Below are 14724 nucleotides of genomic sequence, written 5' to 3' on the forward strand. Positions count from 1 at the left end.
ACAGAAGGCTTTAGTGCTGCTCAGAGACCCAACTGGTACAAGTGGTCCCCAGTGCTGTGTTCTTTAGGTACAGGAAGAATGAGTTCAGAGCAGTGAAGTAACTCAGCACAGTCACACAGAGCAGGTCAGCATGAGGTTTTTTCTGTGAGTAGGTCTGGTGTAGTTTTTAGGGAGAAAAACGTTACTGCCTCAATTTATTTTCTTCTCCTCTTGATATATGGAACTTAACTGAACAAACAAACAGATTTTCTGCTATCTCAGCTCTCCTTTGGTGAGCAGTTACACCCTCCTATCAATTAATTTTATTCTTGTGAAGTACTTTTCAACCTGTAGGATGTTTCTACTGAGAGGAGTAGGAGGTATGAAAGACAAAAATCAGGAAGAAAAATTCTTCACAAGGCACTGAATGAACACAAACTGGCTTTCCTGGAATAGGAGATGAAAAGCTACAGGCAGTATTTGTGGATGCCAAAACAGATGTAATAATTCTTTTGAAAAAATGTTAAAGAAAACACCCAAATTGCCTTGTTTTGGGAGCTCTTATATGGTTTTTTATCAGGCTTATCCTTTGCAAAAATAAAATATTGCTTGGGCTAGAGTCTTTTCTGCTGCATTTCCAGGGGTTTTTATTGCTGCTGTTGATAAGGCACAAAGGCTGGTGTGGAGGGAAGAGCAGGCCTGAGACCTGGCAGAGATCTGCTTTGCAAATCTAGAGCTCAAACTGATTTTTCCCCCAGGTTTCTTGTGCTTTGGGTTTCTCTAGAATCAAAATACTTGATAGCACGTTCTTTTTTCTCATTACTTGAGTGGCATTCAAGGTCAGGTCATTGTACCCTGTGCCTTTTAATTATATCCTGTGGCTTTAGGTAATGCTGAACTTGCAGCTCATTATTATTATATTTTCTCCTGTGGACATGTCTCGCTACTGATGCTCATACTCTGCAGATTAACTAATGCAGAATTGAATGCATTTGTGATCTAAGTAATGAAGAGGCCTTTGTTCTATTCTTGCTTGTTCTTCTGATTTTGTGTGACCTTGGGTGGCTCATTTATCTCCTTGCTTGCTTTTCTCATTTTAACCTTCGATGGATGGTGTCATATGTTGATTTGCCAATGTAATTTTCCATTTCCCTTAAAAGATTTTCAAGGCTGGATATTGGTGTGTGAGGACAAATCTTTATTAAAAACTGTGTTCTTTGTCTTCCTGACTAAGTCAGTAACAAGCATTAATTACTGAAGGGTGATCTGTAAAGCCACATGTGGTTCTTACACACATCAGAATTGTGATATGTGCGGGAGGGTGTGTGTTTTGCTGAGTTTAAAGCACAAGTTTCTCATGTGTCAGAATACTTTGAGGAGATACTGAACTGTGCTGCAATGCTGCCTTCAAAGCACATTGAAAAAAATGGTTTTAGTCAGTGGAGAATGCCTAAGGTAGCAGCAACCTTTTCATTAAAACTAATTTGTGAGCATATCTAGCATGTGCCTGTCTCTGGGTGAATGTCCCACCTTAGCCTGGGAGCTGAGCAGCAGGAATTGTCAGGGTTGCCAGAGGCACTGGGATGCAGCTCAGTGTAGAACTATCCAGAACCCTGGGCTCAGTGTGGTGGGACCACAGGGCACCCCTCTGGCATGGCACTACAGGGCACTGCCTCTTGGAGCTACAGACATTCAGAGCCAGAACATTCCCTCCAAAAAGTTCTCCCAGGAGAACTTTTTCCAGTGCAAGGTCCTCTGTGATTTATCAGGAGTTTTTATAAGCTGGTAAATATCTGGATGAGCCATCTGAGAACATGCAGCCAGGCACTTCTGGGACAGGCATTTTTAGTGCTCTTACCAACTCTGCTCTTTTCTTTGATAGTGGTTTCAGAGGTGAAGTCCAAGGCAATGATATTAGACCAGCAGCACTAAGCATCAGTGGTTTGTGGTCTTGAAATGATGCTTTTTAATGAGTGGCAGAACATAATATCCTTAGCTCACTAAAAAGAGATACAAGATGTAATTTAATTGTGGTCTGTAAAGTGCCAACATGTGAAGGGGAAACCTAATTTTAATAATAACATTTTGACTGGAAGGCTAAAGCCACAAAGATTAAGTGACTAAAAGTTTAAAGAATAAAAATATAAATTATGGGAAGAGTGCAACTATCTAGAGGTATTAAACATGAAAACACTCAGCAGGCACAGCAAATCCTCAGTCACTTTAGCTGAGGTTCTGTGTCTCTCTAAGGTCCCTGTAGCTCAGTGATTACAGATCTGGACTCTGAGATCAGTCTGTGGAATTTGTGTGATCTCATTTAGGCAAATAGTCCACTCTGATGTTTTACTATTTTGGAGCTGTCTGCAGGTATGTTATTAAAAAACTGGATGTGATGGCCAGATTTAAAATGCCTGGTTTCATCTCCTTTGGTCTTCTTTTCAGACTGGCACCAGCTGCTTGAGAACATTTTTTGGGAATCAGTTAATTTGTCACACTGGTTCCAGATCTCTTGTTCATTTGTTGAATAACAGGAATTCTGCAGTGGAAGGTGAAGGTAGAGGTGGTGCCAAGAGTCTCGTGAATAATTGTGGCAACACAGGGTAAATCAAAGCAGGTTGTTCTTTGTTAGGTTAAGCCTTTAATTGGAGCCCTGGCTACTTTATAGATGTTTGAACAACTGCTGAATAGTTTTTGTGGCTATCAGTGTTTTGCCCAACACACAGTTCTTATAATATCCAAACTTGGGGTAACAAAAGAGGAAAACTGAGTGGCCAAAAACCAAAAAAATTAAACTTGATATAAGCAGTTACGTTGGTACATGAATCCTTGTTACCTTATTACTTCATGAAATATGTTACTTATGTTTTCTTTAATGAATTCATTGAGAACCTAGACATTAAATGAGCAGAAGATAGCAAAGGTCATTAAATTGCTTCTTGTAATAATGGCTTCAGGAAAACACTTCTCCCATACGTTTTCAGTGTTGACCAAACAGATTTTAAGTGTTCATGGAATCACAGAAAAGCTTGGGTTGGAAGTGACCTGAAAGATCATCTAGTTCCAACCCCTCTGCCATTTCTTCCATCTCTTTCCTTAAAAGCTTCAGAGAAATATTTTTCCAAAATATTCAACCCTTATCTACAAAATTTATTTGTCTGAATCTGCTGCTTTTCCCCCCCTTACTATAGGCTCTAGTGCTGAGTTGTGGATTTTTCTTTTAGACCTTACCTTTGGAATTTGTCCCAGGCTTCATCATAATATTCTGCCAAATAGAGATCTGTGTCTAAAAAAAATAAATTAAAAATCACTGTGAATTGATAAGCAATTGCAGCTCTGCAGTATTTGTACAAGAATTGCAAATATTTCAGAAGCCTTGTTGCCAGCTTCAATGTATATGTTATAACAATGTTATGACTATTGATCTGCTTGTTCCCAAAGAAGTCTTTACCACTCATGTACCAAAGTTTTCCCTGCAGTATAATTCTGCTGCAGTCAATGAAGTTGAAATGTTTCTTGAGTAGATTTTGTTTCATCTGGAGTACCTCTTGGGCTGTGTGGGTTCTTTGGGGGCAATCTGCAGTCATTTAAACTGCTCTTAAGAGGTAATTTATGTGCATGTCTTTCTTTGTTTATTTCTTCCTGAAATCCATCAAGAAGGAGAAGGCTTTGGGTCAACATTAAACTTTAAATTAATCTCTGAGCTAAACTAGACTAGGAGGATTTTCAATAAGGTGATTTGGTGTCTTCAGACTTCAGGTTATGAAATCCTAAAGTTTTGTCTTGATTGAAACAAGGTCTTAAGGGAGCCAAATTTGACATCTTCATGAAGAACAATTTCTTGAGAACATGAGTTGGCCTGTGACTATCAGTGGCACATGAGCCTTGGTTACTAAACTGTTCCTACTCTGTTTCAGCTTGGTTCTTGCTCCTCTGCTCATTTTAGTGGCATCATTCTTGCCTTGTAGCAGTGTGAGCAAGAAGAATCATGCCTGGTCTCCCCCACATCATTGTAGAGACTTTATCTATGTAAGTAGCATAAATGTTGAGAATATTAGGCAAATTTGTCATTGCTGCTGAGAAAACCCAGGCTTTTTTTCCCCTCTGTTGAATTACAGATGATTTAATGGTAGCTCTACTACAGTAGCCTTAGAGGCTGATGATCAATTCTATCTGCAAAAGTTGTTTTTCTTCCCCAGGCATTGCATTTAAAAAATAAGACTAAATGTTGTGCCTGGAAAATTCTTGACAAACATTTGAGCAACCCTCAGTGAAATTAAAGTGTGTTACAAAATATATGAAAACTTCTTCACTTGCCAGTTGAAAAGCAACCATCCTCTATGGCAAACCTGGCTTGCTTTTGTCAGAAATAAATTAGCTGATGCTTCAAAGTGAAAGTCAGAAACACTTCTAAAAAGTAAAAAAAAAAAAATTAAAAAAATAGTTTTTGAATGGCTTTTACTTGGGCAGTTGTATTTGTCTAAATTAAAAGGGAAAAGGAGAAAAAGGGTACATTCCAGTTTCCATCACTTTTGCCTCATCCATGTAGATATTGTTTAGGACCCAGTCCTAGAAGTCTCAGGGACATAAAAGGCCATATTTACAAAGGGTTTAGATAAGAGCAATCTTTTACCATAACAGGAGTTAAATTTCAGTGTCTTTATATGAATAAAGAAGATTAGCATGAATTTTAGAAGAGTTAATAAGCAAGGAGGATGATTTTGGAATATTTGTTTGATAAATGGGACAAAAACCCCATATATTTTTGTTTTATTTTTTTCCTTGAATGAAAAGCTAGCAAATACTGTTTAAAAAAAATTATAGTCTTTGAAGTTAATCAGAGAAATAAAGGAGGGGCTTTTCTTGTTGCTTGCAAATTGTAAATTGCAGTTATTTGCAATCATGCTTATAACTGGCGTGGGTTCATGTGCATAATCAGCTGCTTTTTGAATACATGTTCTATTGTTCTGTTTTATTTATGGATTCAGTTGTGAAGAGAAAGATGTTATGAAGCTGTTTGGATGAATTCTTGGAATTGTCTTTTAAGAGTTTTGAAAGTCAGCATGTGCCTGAAGTTTAGGGTATAAACCAGGACTGTGGGTAGCACTGAAAATTTAGATGAAAAATTGGAAGAGGTCTCAGCCCCAAAATGGAAAGTGAAATTCTGGTTTTAAAGTGCACAAACCAGCAAAATTCTGTAGTGACACAGACACACCGTTTCTGTCCTGCTGAAATACAGGAAACTCCAAAAGCCCTGAGGTCAGGAGTCATCCCACCAATTTCAGCATCTGGGTCTGTCACAGTCTGGTCTGACCCACTCCTGGTGGGACAGGAGGCTGAATTTCAGCCTCCAGTCTCCCTGCACCAATGATGTGGCAGAAGAGTTTTGGTGACAATTATCAGCGTTTCCTTTCTGACAGGTGTGAGTTTGCCAATGTAATTATTTTTCTTAATAGTTATATTTATCATCATAGAATCACAGAGTGCCCTCAGTTGGAAGGGACCCACAGGGATCATCAAGCCCAGCTCCTGGCCCTATGCAGGACATTCCCCAAGAGTCACCTCATGTGAACAGGAGCATTGTCCAAGCACTTCTTGAGCTCTGTCAGATTTGATACTGTGACCACTGCCCTGGGGAGCCTGTTCAGTGCCCAATAATATTACTTTTCCTAATATCCAACCTGAACCTCCCCTGCCACAACTTCAGGCCATTCCCTCAGGTTCTGTCACTGTCACACAGAGCAGAGATCAGTGCCTGCCCCTCCTCTGTGTTTGTAAATATACAGTGATGCAGGACTGCAGGTTTTTTTGGGACCGCTGACAATGCTGAACATATATCATTGTAATTTCCTTCAATTCTCAGTGACAGATTTTTTTTCTTTTCCCTATGTACCTTCCAATAAAAGCAATATTTTGGCTGAAAGCAAGAGACAGGAGATGAACTTTAACATCACTCAGTTCTTGCTGGATCTCTGTGGAAGGCACGACGAGTATTTTTGTGTGCACAGTAACGCGCACAGAGTGTGCTGCCTTCTCAACCTTGTGGAAAAGTGCCTTTTGGTCAGACTTCCCACATAAACAAACTTCTTGGGGCTTCCTCCCTTCTCCTGTCCAGTGGGAAGCATTATTTTAACATTGTTTTTTTAGGTTAATCACCAGGTTCCACAGAAGACAGTAACTCTCCAGAAGATGTGCATATGGCAGAACAACGCTGTGCCACGTGCAGCTGCAAACACTTTCTATATAGGGTTAAAATTCAGCATCAGCTCTCTAAAAAATAATTAGTTTTTCAATAAGAAGGAAATAAGCTGGTTGGTTAGGTAGTATGCAGGGAGCTTTTAATTAAAAGATGTTTAAATCTGATTCTCTCATCTGTTAAAGAGTTGAATTCTTGAATTATGTTTGCTACCGTTGTTGGGGATTTTTTAGCAACGCTGTGAAGTTCTCTTTGTGCAGTGCTGTAGGGGATGGATGGCAGCTCCTGACAGATTCAAACACAGCTGGCTGAGAACACTGCTGGTGATGGATGAACAATGTCTCTGTTAATGCCTTTTATACATAAATGATGGGCTTGCTTTATTTATTTATAAGATGTATCCAATTACACATCTCAGAGCAAATGTCCACTGTTCAGTAAAGCACACACTATTGGCATTAAAAAGACAATCCCCGAAATCAGTGATCAATGTATTTTCCTTGTTCTTTGGAGAGAGACTGAAATAAGAAGTAAACTTAAAATTCAGCAAATTCCAGTAGTTCTTTAGGGATCTAATCCTTGTCTGTGAGAAGTGACTGAAACTCCAGGAGGAATGATGTTGTCTCTGTTCTGGCCACTTGCAGAGCACCACATTCCCCTGATATTTTGCTTCCATGTGCCCTGGATGGATCAGTCCCACCTGTAGAGGAGCTCAGTCTGTCATCCCCCAGAGATGGCTAAAGCTCACTTGGCTGTAACCTGCTGGGAGGTGTTTCAGGGGAGTGAGCTATTTATTTACTCAAAGAGGAGGAGAATGAATGGTTTTGCCCTTTATGTAGCTTCAGCATAGGTTTTTGGGTGCTTTTGCTGTGTGTCTGTGGGTGTTTGCACTCATGAGTGGATCCAATTTAGAACATGAGCTGGCTAACCAATGTTAGAAACTTCACAGTGTAAATTAAGTTAGTTTCTTTTATCAAGTAGGTTAGATATATTCTCAAATAATTCCTAGTATTTTGCTGCAAAAGAAATAGTCTGGATTAAGGTGGGTGTGCAGATAGCAGCATCTTAAACAATTTTAGAGTTGAGATCTGGTTTGGCCTCTTGGAAGACACCTAACTCAACTGATAGTGGGGTAAATGCTTACTTGTGTGGGGCCTGTGTTAAATAGAAAATGCACTGTAAATTTGCCCCTGTGTTTCTGATAATTTATTGATATAGAAGTGGCTGGAGTTACAGTGATGGCATGAATTTATAACACAGCCAAAACCCAAAGGTGCTGACCTCGCAAGGAGGAAGTCTCCTGTCCATTCCTGGATTCCAAATGCAAACATTTGGGAGGCTGTGGAGCAGGAGCCCTGGGACAGGGGGCTGGCACACAGATGGCAGTGCAGGGAGCAGCTGAGCTGTGTTTGCTGTTTGGCTTTGGCACTTTGATGTTGCCCACTGCTCTTTCCTGATGGTGGGAGCCCAGCAGGGGCCCCTTTCCAGAGGCACTGGAGAGCAAGCCTGGCTTCTTCTTTGGTTGGAGCTGCTGGGAAGTGTAGCCTGTGTGTCTGTTTCTCATCCTGTCCTGCTGTCTGTCTCTGAAATGTGGGGTTTTCACGTTGGATGTGGTAGTTCTGCAAGAATTTATATTCTCAACAAGGTTTAGCGAGACAGAATTGTGACTACCAGGCAAATAATTTAGAGTTTGGTTTGGTTTCTAGGAACAGAGGCTTACTAGTTATTTTTCACTGGTTTCTGTGCTATTATGTTGTTGTGATAATCTTGGCAGGAATCTGTCACTCTGTGTTGGTATAATTGAAACTTGTTTTCCCTGAGGAATCACTCTGCTGTTTGTTTTATTTGTTTACTGACATTGACAGAGATCCTAATGGCTTTTAAAACCCAATTTGTGCATCACTGAATATCCTCCAAAGAGGAAAATAAAATTAAATTTATCAGTTAAATAGGGTCCCCCATGCAATGCTTTGTCTGGGTCTTGGGCTCCACCTGAGCACCCAGATGGGGGTCTGGAAATGGTGTGGTGAGCTGCATCTTCTGATTATTTCTAATTCTGTCTTTGGGGCTTTTGTCATTAAGATACTTGAAAGGATAAATGACAATAAGTTATTTAGGGCATCAGTGTAAGTTGCTCAACTTTGCCTTGTGAGAAATAAATTATCTTTAGCTTTTATTAAAAAGGAAGTTAAGATAACAAAACAATAACCACAGTGAAATTTCCCTTTTGGGAGGGTATACATGATGGTATCGCTTATTATTGTCATAAATCAGGGTAATTAAATGTTCAGATTTTTTTTTAAATGTATGATGTCAAAGTGTTTATGCATTTATTTTGTTTTAAGCCTTTGAAGAACTTCAGTGAGAACATTTGGACTGTTTATGCTTGGAATGCCTTGCTGAATTGTGATTGTGGATAGCTCTGTGGCTTGCTGCATGCCGTGCACAAATAAATGGGGAAGGAGACAGACATTCAGGAATGTAAAGAAAGGATGGGTTTCTTTAAGGGTATATTTTTTAACTCCCCCAAAGCTGTGGGTTTGCACTGGATGAAGATTCAGATATTTTTTTATTTTAGTGAAGTGATTTAGACCATCTCTAATTGCCTTTTGACACACTTCTTTGTCACTCAAGCGCATGGGGATTGCCCAGGTTTCAGTGAACTCTGACTGTGAACGTCATGAGGAGATAAGTTTGGAAAATACTGCTGATTTTAAAGGTTATCTGTCAGTTTGTATATATACAGCTCTGAGCCAAACCAATCTGACCTCAAACCAGAGCTGTAATATAATAACACTGCCTTTCTTACTCTCTATCTCCTTTGCAAATCTCCCTGACATTGATAGCACTACAATAATAATAGATCTGCAATATTTATGTTGCCTCTTCTAAGGAAGAATCCTAATGTGCCTTGGAAAAGTGGGTAATTAGTGTTATCTCCTTTTTTACAGAAGGTGAATTAGAGGTACAGAGAGAGAACCCTGGCTCCCACCTTCTTCTTCTCACTGTACTTGGCCCAGTAGCACAAATCTTGGCCATGTGCACTGTCAGTCTGATTTGTACTTTTTATTGCATTGCAGTGCCTAGAACAAGGATTTTGGCTACTGGTGGTGCATCTCACAATAAAAAGATCTTACAGGTAAGTAGAAAATTAAGTCCTGAACTAAACTTGCAGTTGCATCTCCATTTTTATTTTGCTGTACTGAATCCAAATCACAGCAGCTGCACAGGAAGGTGTGGAGATGGAATTGTGAATCTGCTGCGGGTCTCTGGGGTTTTTCTTCTGGTTTAGTGTGAAAACCTTTAGCCCAGTGCTAATTTTAAATTGAACTTAGAGGTTTTTTCACACTTGACTGGTTTTGTGAATATGTATCTGAAGCACAGGTCTCATCACTTAAATCAAATCAATCAGCAAAGAAATCACAAAGAAACTTATGTAATACCTGAGTTGTTTTTTGGTTTTGTTTTTTTGTCATTCAGGTCAAAGTTGAACCATTGGTTTCTTTCAGCTGAAGGGGAATTACACTGGTGGTAAACATTGAAAAAAACCATTGAAAAAAACCAAAAACAAAGCCACACCCTCATACAAACCTCAACCCCCTGCCTTTGTGTTACTTATTAGCATCCTATCATTTGCTGGGAGGAGGCTACACTTTGGTTGGACTGTTGTTTGTTCCCAACCTCCTCTTTTGCTGCTGCTGCACATCCAGCCTGGGTAAGAGGCTTTATCCATCGTGTGCTCTCTGCTTCTGCCCACTGAGACTTGGCAAAGCCTGGCTCACAAACAGGGAGAGCCCTCTCACCTGGCTGTGACAGCACAGAGAGAGACATCTGGGCTGGCATTCATCCTGCCCAAATCCAGCCAGCTGTGGTGGGATGTCTGGTCATGATCTCTCAGCCCTGTAAGCTGGGGAGATCCTGTCTGCTGCAGCGCAGAGGAAAGCAACAAAATCCCAACTGGGTTGGTTTTTTAACTTAACAAATGTAAATCACCTTCTGGGTGATCCCAGGAGCTCTCTGGGCTGCCTGGACAAGCTCCCTGTTAACCACAGGCTCTGACCTGCAGGTAGACAGGTACACCAGAAGTTCTAATCTTGGGCCAGGTCTTATTGCTGGTGATGGTTGTGAGAAATGACACTCACTCCCAAAAATTTAAAAGGTTTATTGAAACCTTATCAAAAAATACAACAGAAGACTGAATAGAGAAAATAATGCAGCACTGGGAACAAAGGATTTTTTTTCCCACCATGGGAAAACTTTTAACCCTTTAGCCCCTCCCAAAGTCTTGTCCATTGACTCCTTCTTTGCTGTCCAGTGGAGGAGGTCACTTTCTTACATCTTGATTAGAGGCCAGGTGTTGCCATAGTAATGAGCCAACCATCCCAAATGTCCTAAGTACCCAGGCCATCCTGTGATAACCATGCAAGGAGGGAATAAAACATCACCATAAATTTTAATAAAAGGCAAAATAACAAACTTTTTACAGAGAAAAACTGATCTAGGTGCAAGAGGCTTTCTTGCCCTTGGTAAAACACCTCACAAAAGTGACTAGTTTCTTTGTTTTCTTCCTTTTTTAGTAAATTGCTCAGGTGGGACTTTTTGGCTCTTGTCTAATTAGCTATCTTTAAGTTTGAGGTGAAGTCCTCTGGTTCCTATGAGATGCCTTTTTCACCTAATCGAGGAGGGAAACTTCTGGGCTTATTTCCTTTTTGAAAGGACAAAAAATAGTTTTGTCACTCTGTCAACAAGGGGCACGTTCCTACAATAATTCTATAAAACTTATGTGTAATATTTGCCATTTAATTGTGAGAGTCAGCCATCACATTATTCATCTATCACATAGTGAACAGAGGGTGAAATGTTTTCTGGAGATTCCAATCCCTTCCCATGAGCTGCAGAGAGTCAGGGCCAGCCTCAGCTGCACACCATTCTCTTTGACAATTGCAGTCAATTCTCTGCTCCACAAAACCTGAGCTGGATTAAATGGGAGTTAAAGAGCAAAAAAGCCAAAAGCTGTTTTCTCCTAAGGCATCTAAACCACGTGTGTGTGTAACTGCTGCTTGTGCAGCTGATTGGGGAGCAGCAAATTTGGCATGTTTTGCCTGCAGATGTCACTTCTCTTCATCTGCTTTGGTTACTTTGCCTAAGAATGTGACATTGGAAAATTAACTGATTGGTTAATTGCTTAAAACATTGGTCCTTACAGGAGCAATTCTGCTAAGGGTACATCAGGAAACATTGGATTCACAGATGAGTTTGTTTTTAAAGCTGTATTTCAGTTTGTGTGCCAGGAGGATCTCCTTGCTGTGGAATGAAGGCAGAGAAGCAAATGTTCTTAAAATACATAATTTGGTAACATACACAGTTGAAATATCATGGGGTTGGGGGAGTGGTGGCTGGGGTGCTTGCTCTTCACGTATAACAATTCAGCTCGTTTTAAAACTCATTAGAAGTGCCTTAAAATAATATGATCAATACAGTGTCATTCACTTAATTCAATCACTGGTTAATTGGATCTTTCTTTTTAATTTAATCAAAACCTCAGAAACCATATCAGTTGCATAAAGAATAACAGCTTCCACCCTTATCATGGTCAATTTTGGATAATTTGTTCCAGGGCTACAAAGGACTATCATTTAATTAATCAACGTTCAGGAACTCCTATATTTTACACCACAAAGGAGACAACTTAGGAAAATCTGTTAAAAAAAATTTAGTAGGGCAGCTTTCTCCACAGTTCCAGGAAGCTTTTTATAGCATATGTGGTGCTTGATTAATGACCACATGGAACACAGTGAATTTTCTTAAGCAGTAGAACCTCTAACAATTTCTTTTAAAATTATTTGTGAGAGATACCACAGTTCCAAATGACTTACCAAATATATGGACTTTGAATAATTTTTATTTTATAATCATGGTAAAAAAATGTTGTTTCTTAAATTATTAAAATGTATTTGTAGTATTACAGCACTTCTTAGCAGTCAGTATAGAGTAGAGCTGCATTGTATGAGGTTCCTTAGAGATACAAAAAAAAAATTGTTGTCCAAATGATTGTACAATTTAAACTTAAGAAATGCTTGCTAGAGATGAGGTGAAGATGTAGATGGGGAATGTGTTGAAGCAAAGTGGTGGCATTAGCTGGTGGGATGGGCAGTGGAACTAGAGCTCTGTGACCTTAGAATTTCCAGAATACTTTTTAATAGATGACCATGATTTATTATTCATTTGTTCTCTAGCACTGGAGCTCGTGGGCTGCTGAAGACAGTTTGAAGTGTATAAGCTCAGGCTTCCACTGGGTTCTAGTTAACAAACAGCCACTTTCATTTAAATTGTGAACATCAGGGATTTTCAAAGGTTTTGATTTGAAGATTCTCCACAAAATTTCAGAGAAAGAAAAATCCTTTAGAAATTCCATGTACTGTATATTTCTGTAGGGGATATGGAATGAATTTCTTAGTCATCTTTTATGAAGCCCTGGGGTCCATCCCCTGCAGTGTTATAAATTCCAGGATCAGGGTTATCTTGCACTAATCCAAATGGTTTGGAATTCTAGACATTCTGGCCTTATTTTAGACTCAATTGTATGGATTTAAGTCAGGTGAGACACCTTTCCCTTTGGCAAAAGTAATAAAACCAGCACAGGTTATATCTGAATTGTTTCCTGGTTCTTGCATTGCTCAGCCTGAGGGGCATCTGCAGTCCTGTGATGAAACCAAAATGGAAAGCATTTGTTAACAACGTTTTTGGAAAGGAGTTATTAAACCTCCTATGTCCCTATCCAAATATGTCTTAATTTTCCCCATTCTGTATTGTTTTTCTGAACCTAAACTGTGGGGAAGAGCAGATGTGAGGTGCTGATGGTGTTGATTTCAATGCAGAATGATCTGTGGTCGAATAACTTTAGTATCTGTTGGATACCATAATAATTTCTTTGCCTGTAAAATTTTATTTGTATTACTCAAGCCAAATGTCTCAATATATCATCATAGCTAAGGTTCCCTTAGAGACAGGAAAACTGGTAAATTTAGAGACTATGCAATCAGCTCCTGTGTCATTCTCCCTGCTGATCCTAATAGGATGGGAATTGTAGAGATGAAGAAGAAAGGCTTAGAAGGCCTTCATCTTGCTGGAGGATTGTTTTTATCCAAGTTTAGAGCTGAGGAGATAGTGACTGGTTCTTCTCTCCTTCTGGAGCAGGTGACTGGTTCTTCTCTCTTTCCTTCCCACTTGAATCAGCCTTAACAGGATGGAAGCAAACAGGCTCCAGTTGTGGGCTCCTGAGCAGGTTTCCTTGCCCTGACATAAGCCTTTAGCATGGGCTGACTGTGTGAGCTTTTGAGGAATGATGCTTGAACCAGGGCTCCTCTGGAGTGTATCCAAGAGATCTGGAGAGAAACGGGACTTCATTTCCTGGCTAGAGTTACATCTGTAGCTCAGAACTACCAATACCCTGTGGTGTGACAAGCTCAGGCCTCACTGTTGCCTGCAGTGCTTCTTTCCACAGGTTCCTGAGTGCTTGGCTGGGGCTTGGGACAGCTGCTTGTTTTGCTGAGCAGTGATGAAGGATTTTCTTTTCCCTTTGTTGATGCTTTGATGCCCCTCAGGTCCTGTCCGACGTGTTCAACGCGCCCGTGTTCACCATCGACACGGCCAACTCTGCTTGTCTGGGAAGTGCTTACAGAGCAATCCATGGTAAGGCTGCCAGGAGATGCTTTGAGCAGTCAGGGAATTTAATTTCACTTGGATAATACTTGGGATTAACGTTACTGGGCATGAGGGGGGAGTAAAGCTGTGTGCATCCGACTGGAAGGTCACGCAGGTCAAAGAGGGATTTTTGCTCTTAGTACACTTGGATTAGGGCAGAGAATATAATTCACATTCTAATTCCAAGCCTGGTGGCTGCTTCTCAGCCAAGGGATGGGGTGTGGGAAGTGTTGGTACTGTCCAGGGAAGGTCAACACATGTTGAGTTGTTGCATCCATGTAGCATCCATGAGCATCCATCCATACAGCCAACTGAAGGTGCTGCTGCAGCCTCCTGCCTCAGTTCTGGGACTAGGCTGTAAACTGGGTTGCTGAAATGTCCAAAACAAAACCAAACAAAAGGTTGATCCCAACAAAGAAAATCAATGAGGGCAGGGACAGCAAGACCTATAATACTGCTGGCCAATATTAAACCTATATTTATCTTCCAGCATTTAAACATCAAGTTGAATGATATGCAAGGTGTCTTGGGCTCCATGCACTTTCTCTTGTAAAAGCATTGATCTTGGGATGCTCTTGGGTTGACCAGTCATCTTGCTTGCTGTACTACACTGTAATATAACAGTCAAGCCCTAGGATTTACAAGTTAATTAACTTATAGCTATTAATGCATGTGGGTGTGTGTTAAAGGGTGGGCCATCAGCTATTTAAGACTTGAATCCCAACCATGAATTTTTATCCATGTACTTTAAAATGGTTTCTAATATCTTACAACTAAACAATTCAAGGAGTGTGGAAGTCCTTGTTTAGGTCAACTTCAGTTAGACTCTGTTTTTTAAATTTGAATCT

General features: G+C 40.1%; 1 protein-coding gene across 1 annotated transcript in view; it reads left to right on the forward strand.

Annotated features, from left to right (window-relative positions):
- Window positions 1-14724, forward strand: part of XYLB (xylulokinase) — a gene marked incomplete at both ends in the record, with an annotated part of 81325 nt that overhangs the window by 57420 nt on the left and 9181 nt on the right. Inside the window, 2 exons of the mRNA XM_084226402.1 lie at window positions 9253-9311; window positions 13777-13864. Coding sequence (XP_084082528.1) covers window positions 9253-9311; window positions 13777-13864 — 147 coding nt within the window. The remainder of the gene's footprint in view (window positions 1-9252; window positions 9312-13776; window positions 13865-14724) is intronic.

Source organism: Fringilla coelebs, assembly GCF_963513975.1.
Source record: "Fringilla coelebs genome assembly, chromosome: 1".
NCBI classification, from domain to species: domain Eukaryota; kingdom Metazoa; phylum Chordata; class Aves; order Passeriformes; family Fringillidae; genus Fringilla; species Fringilla coelebs.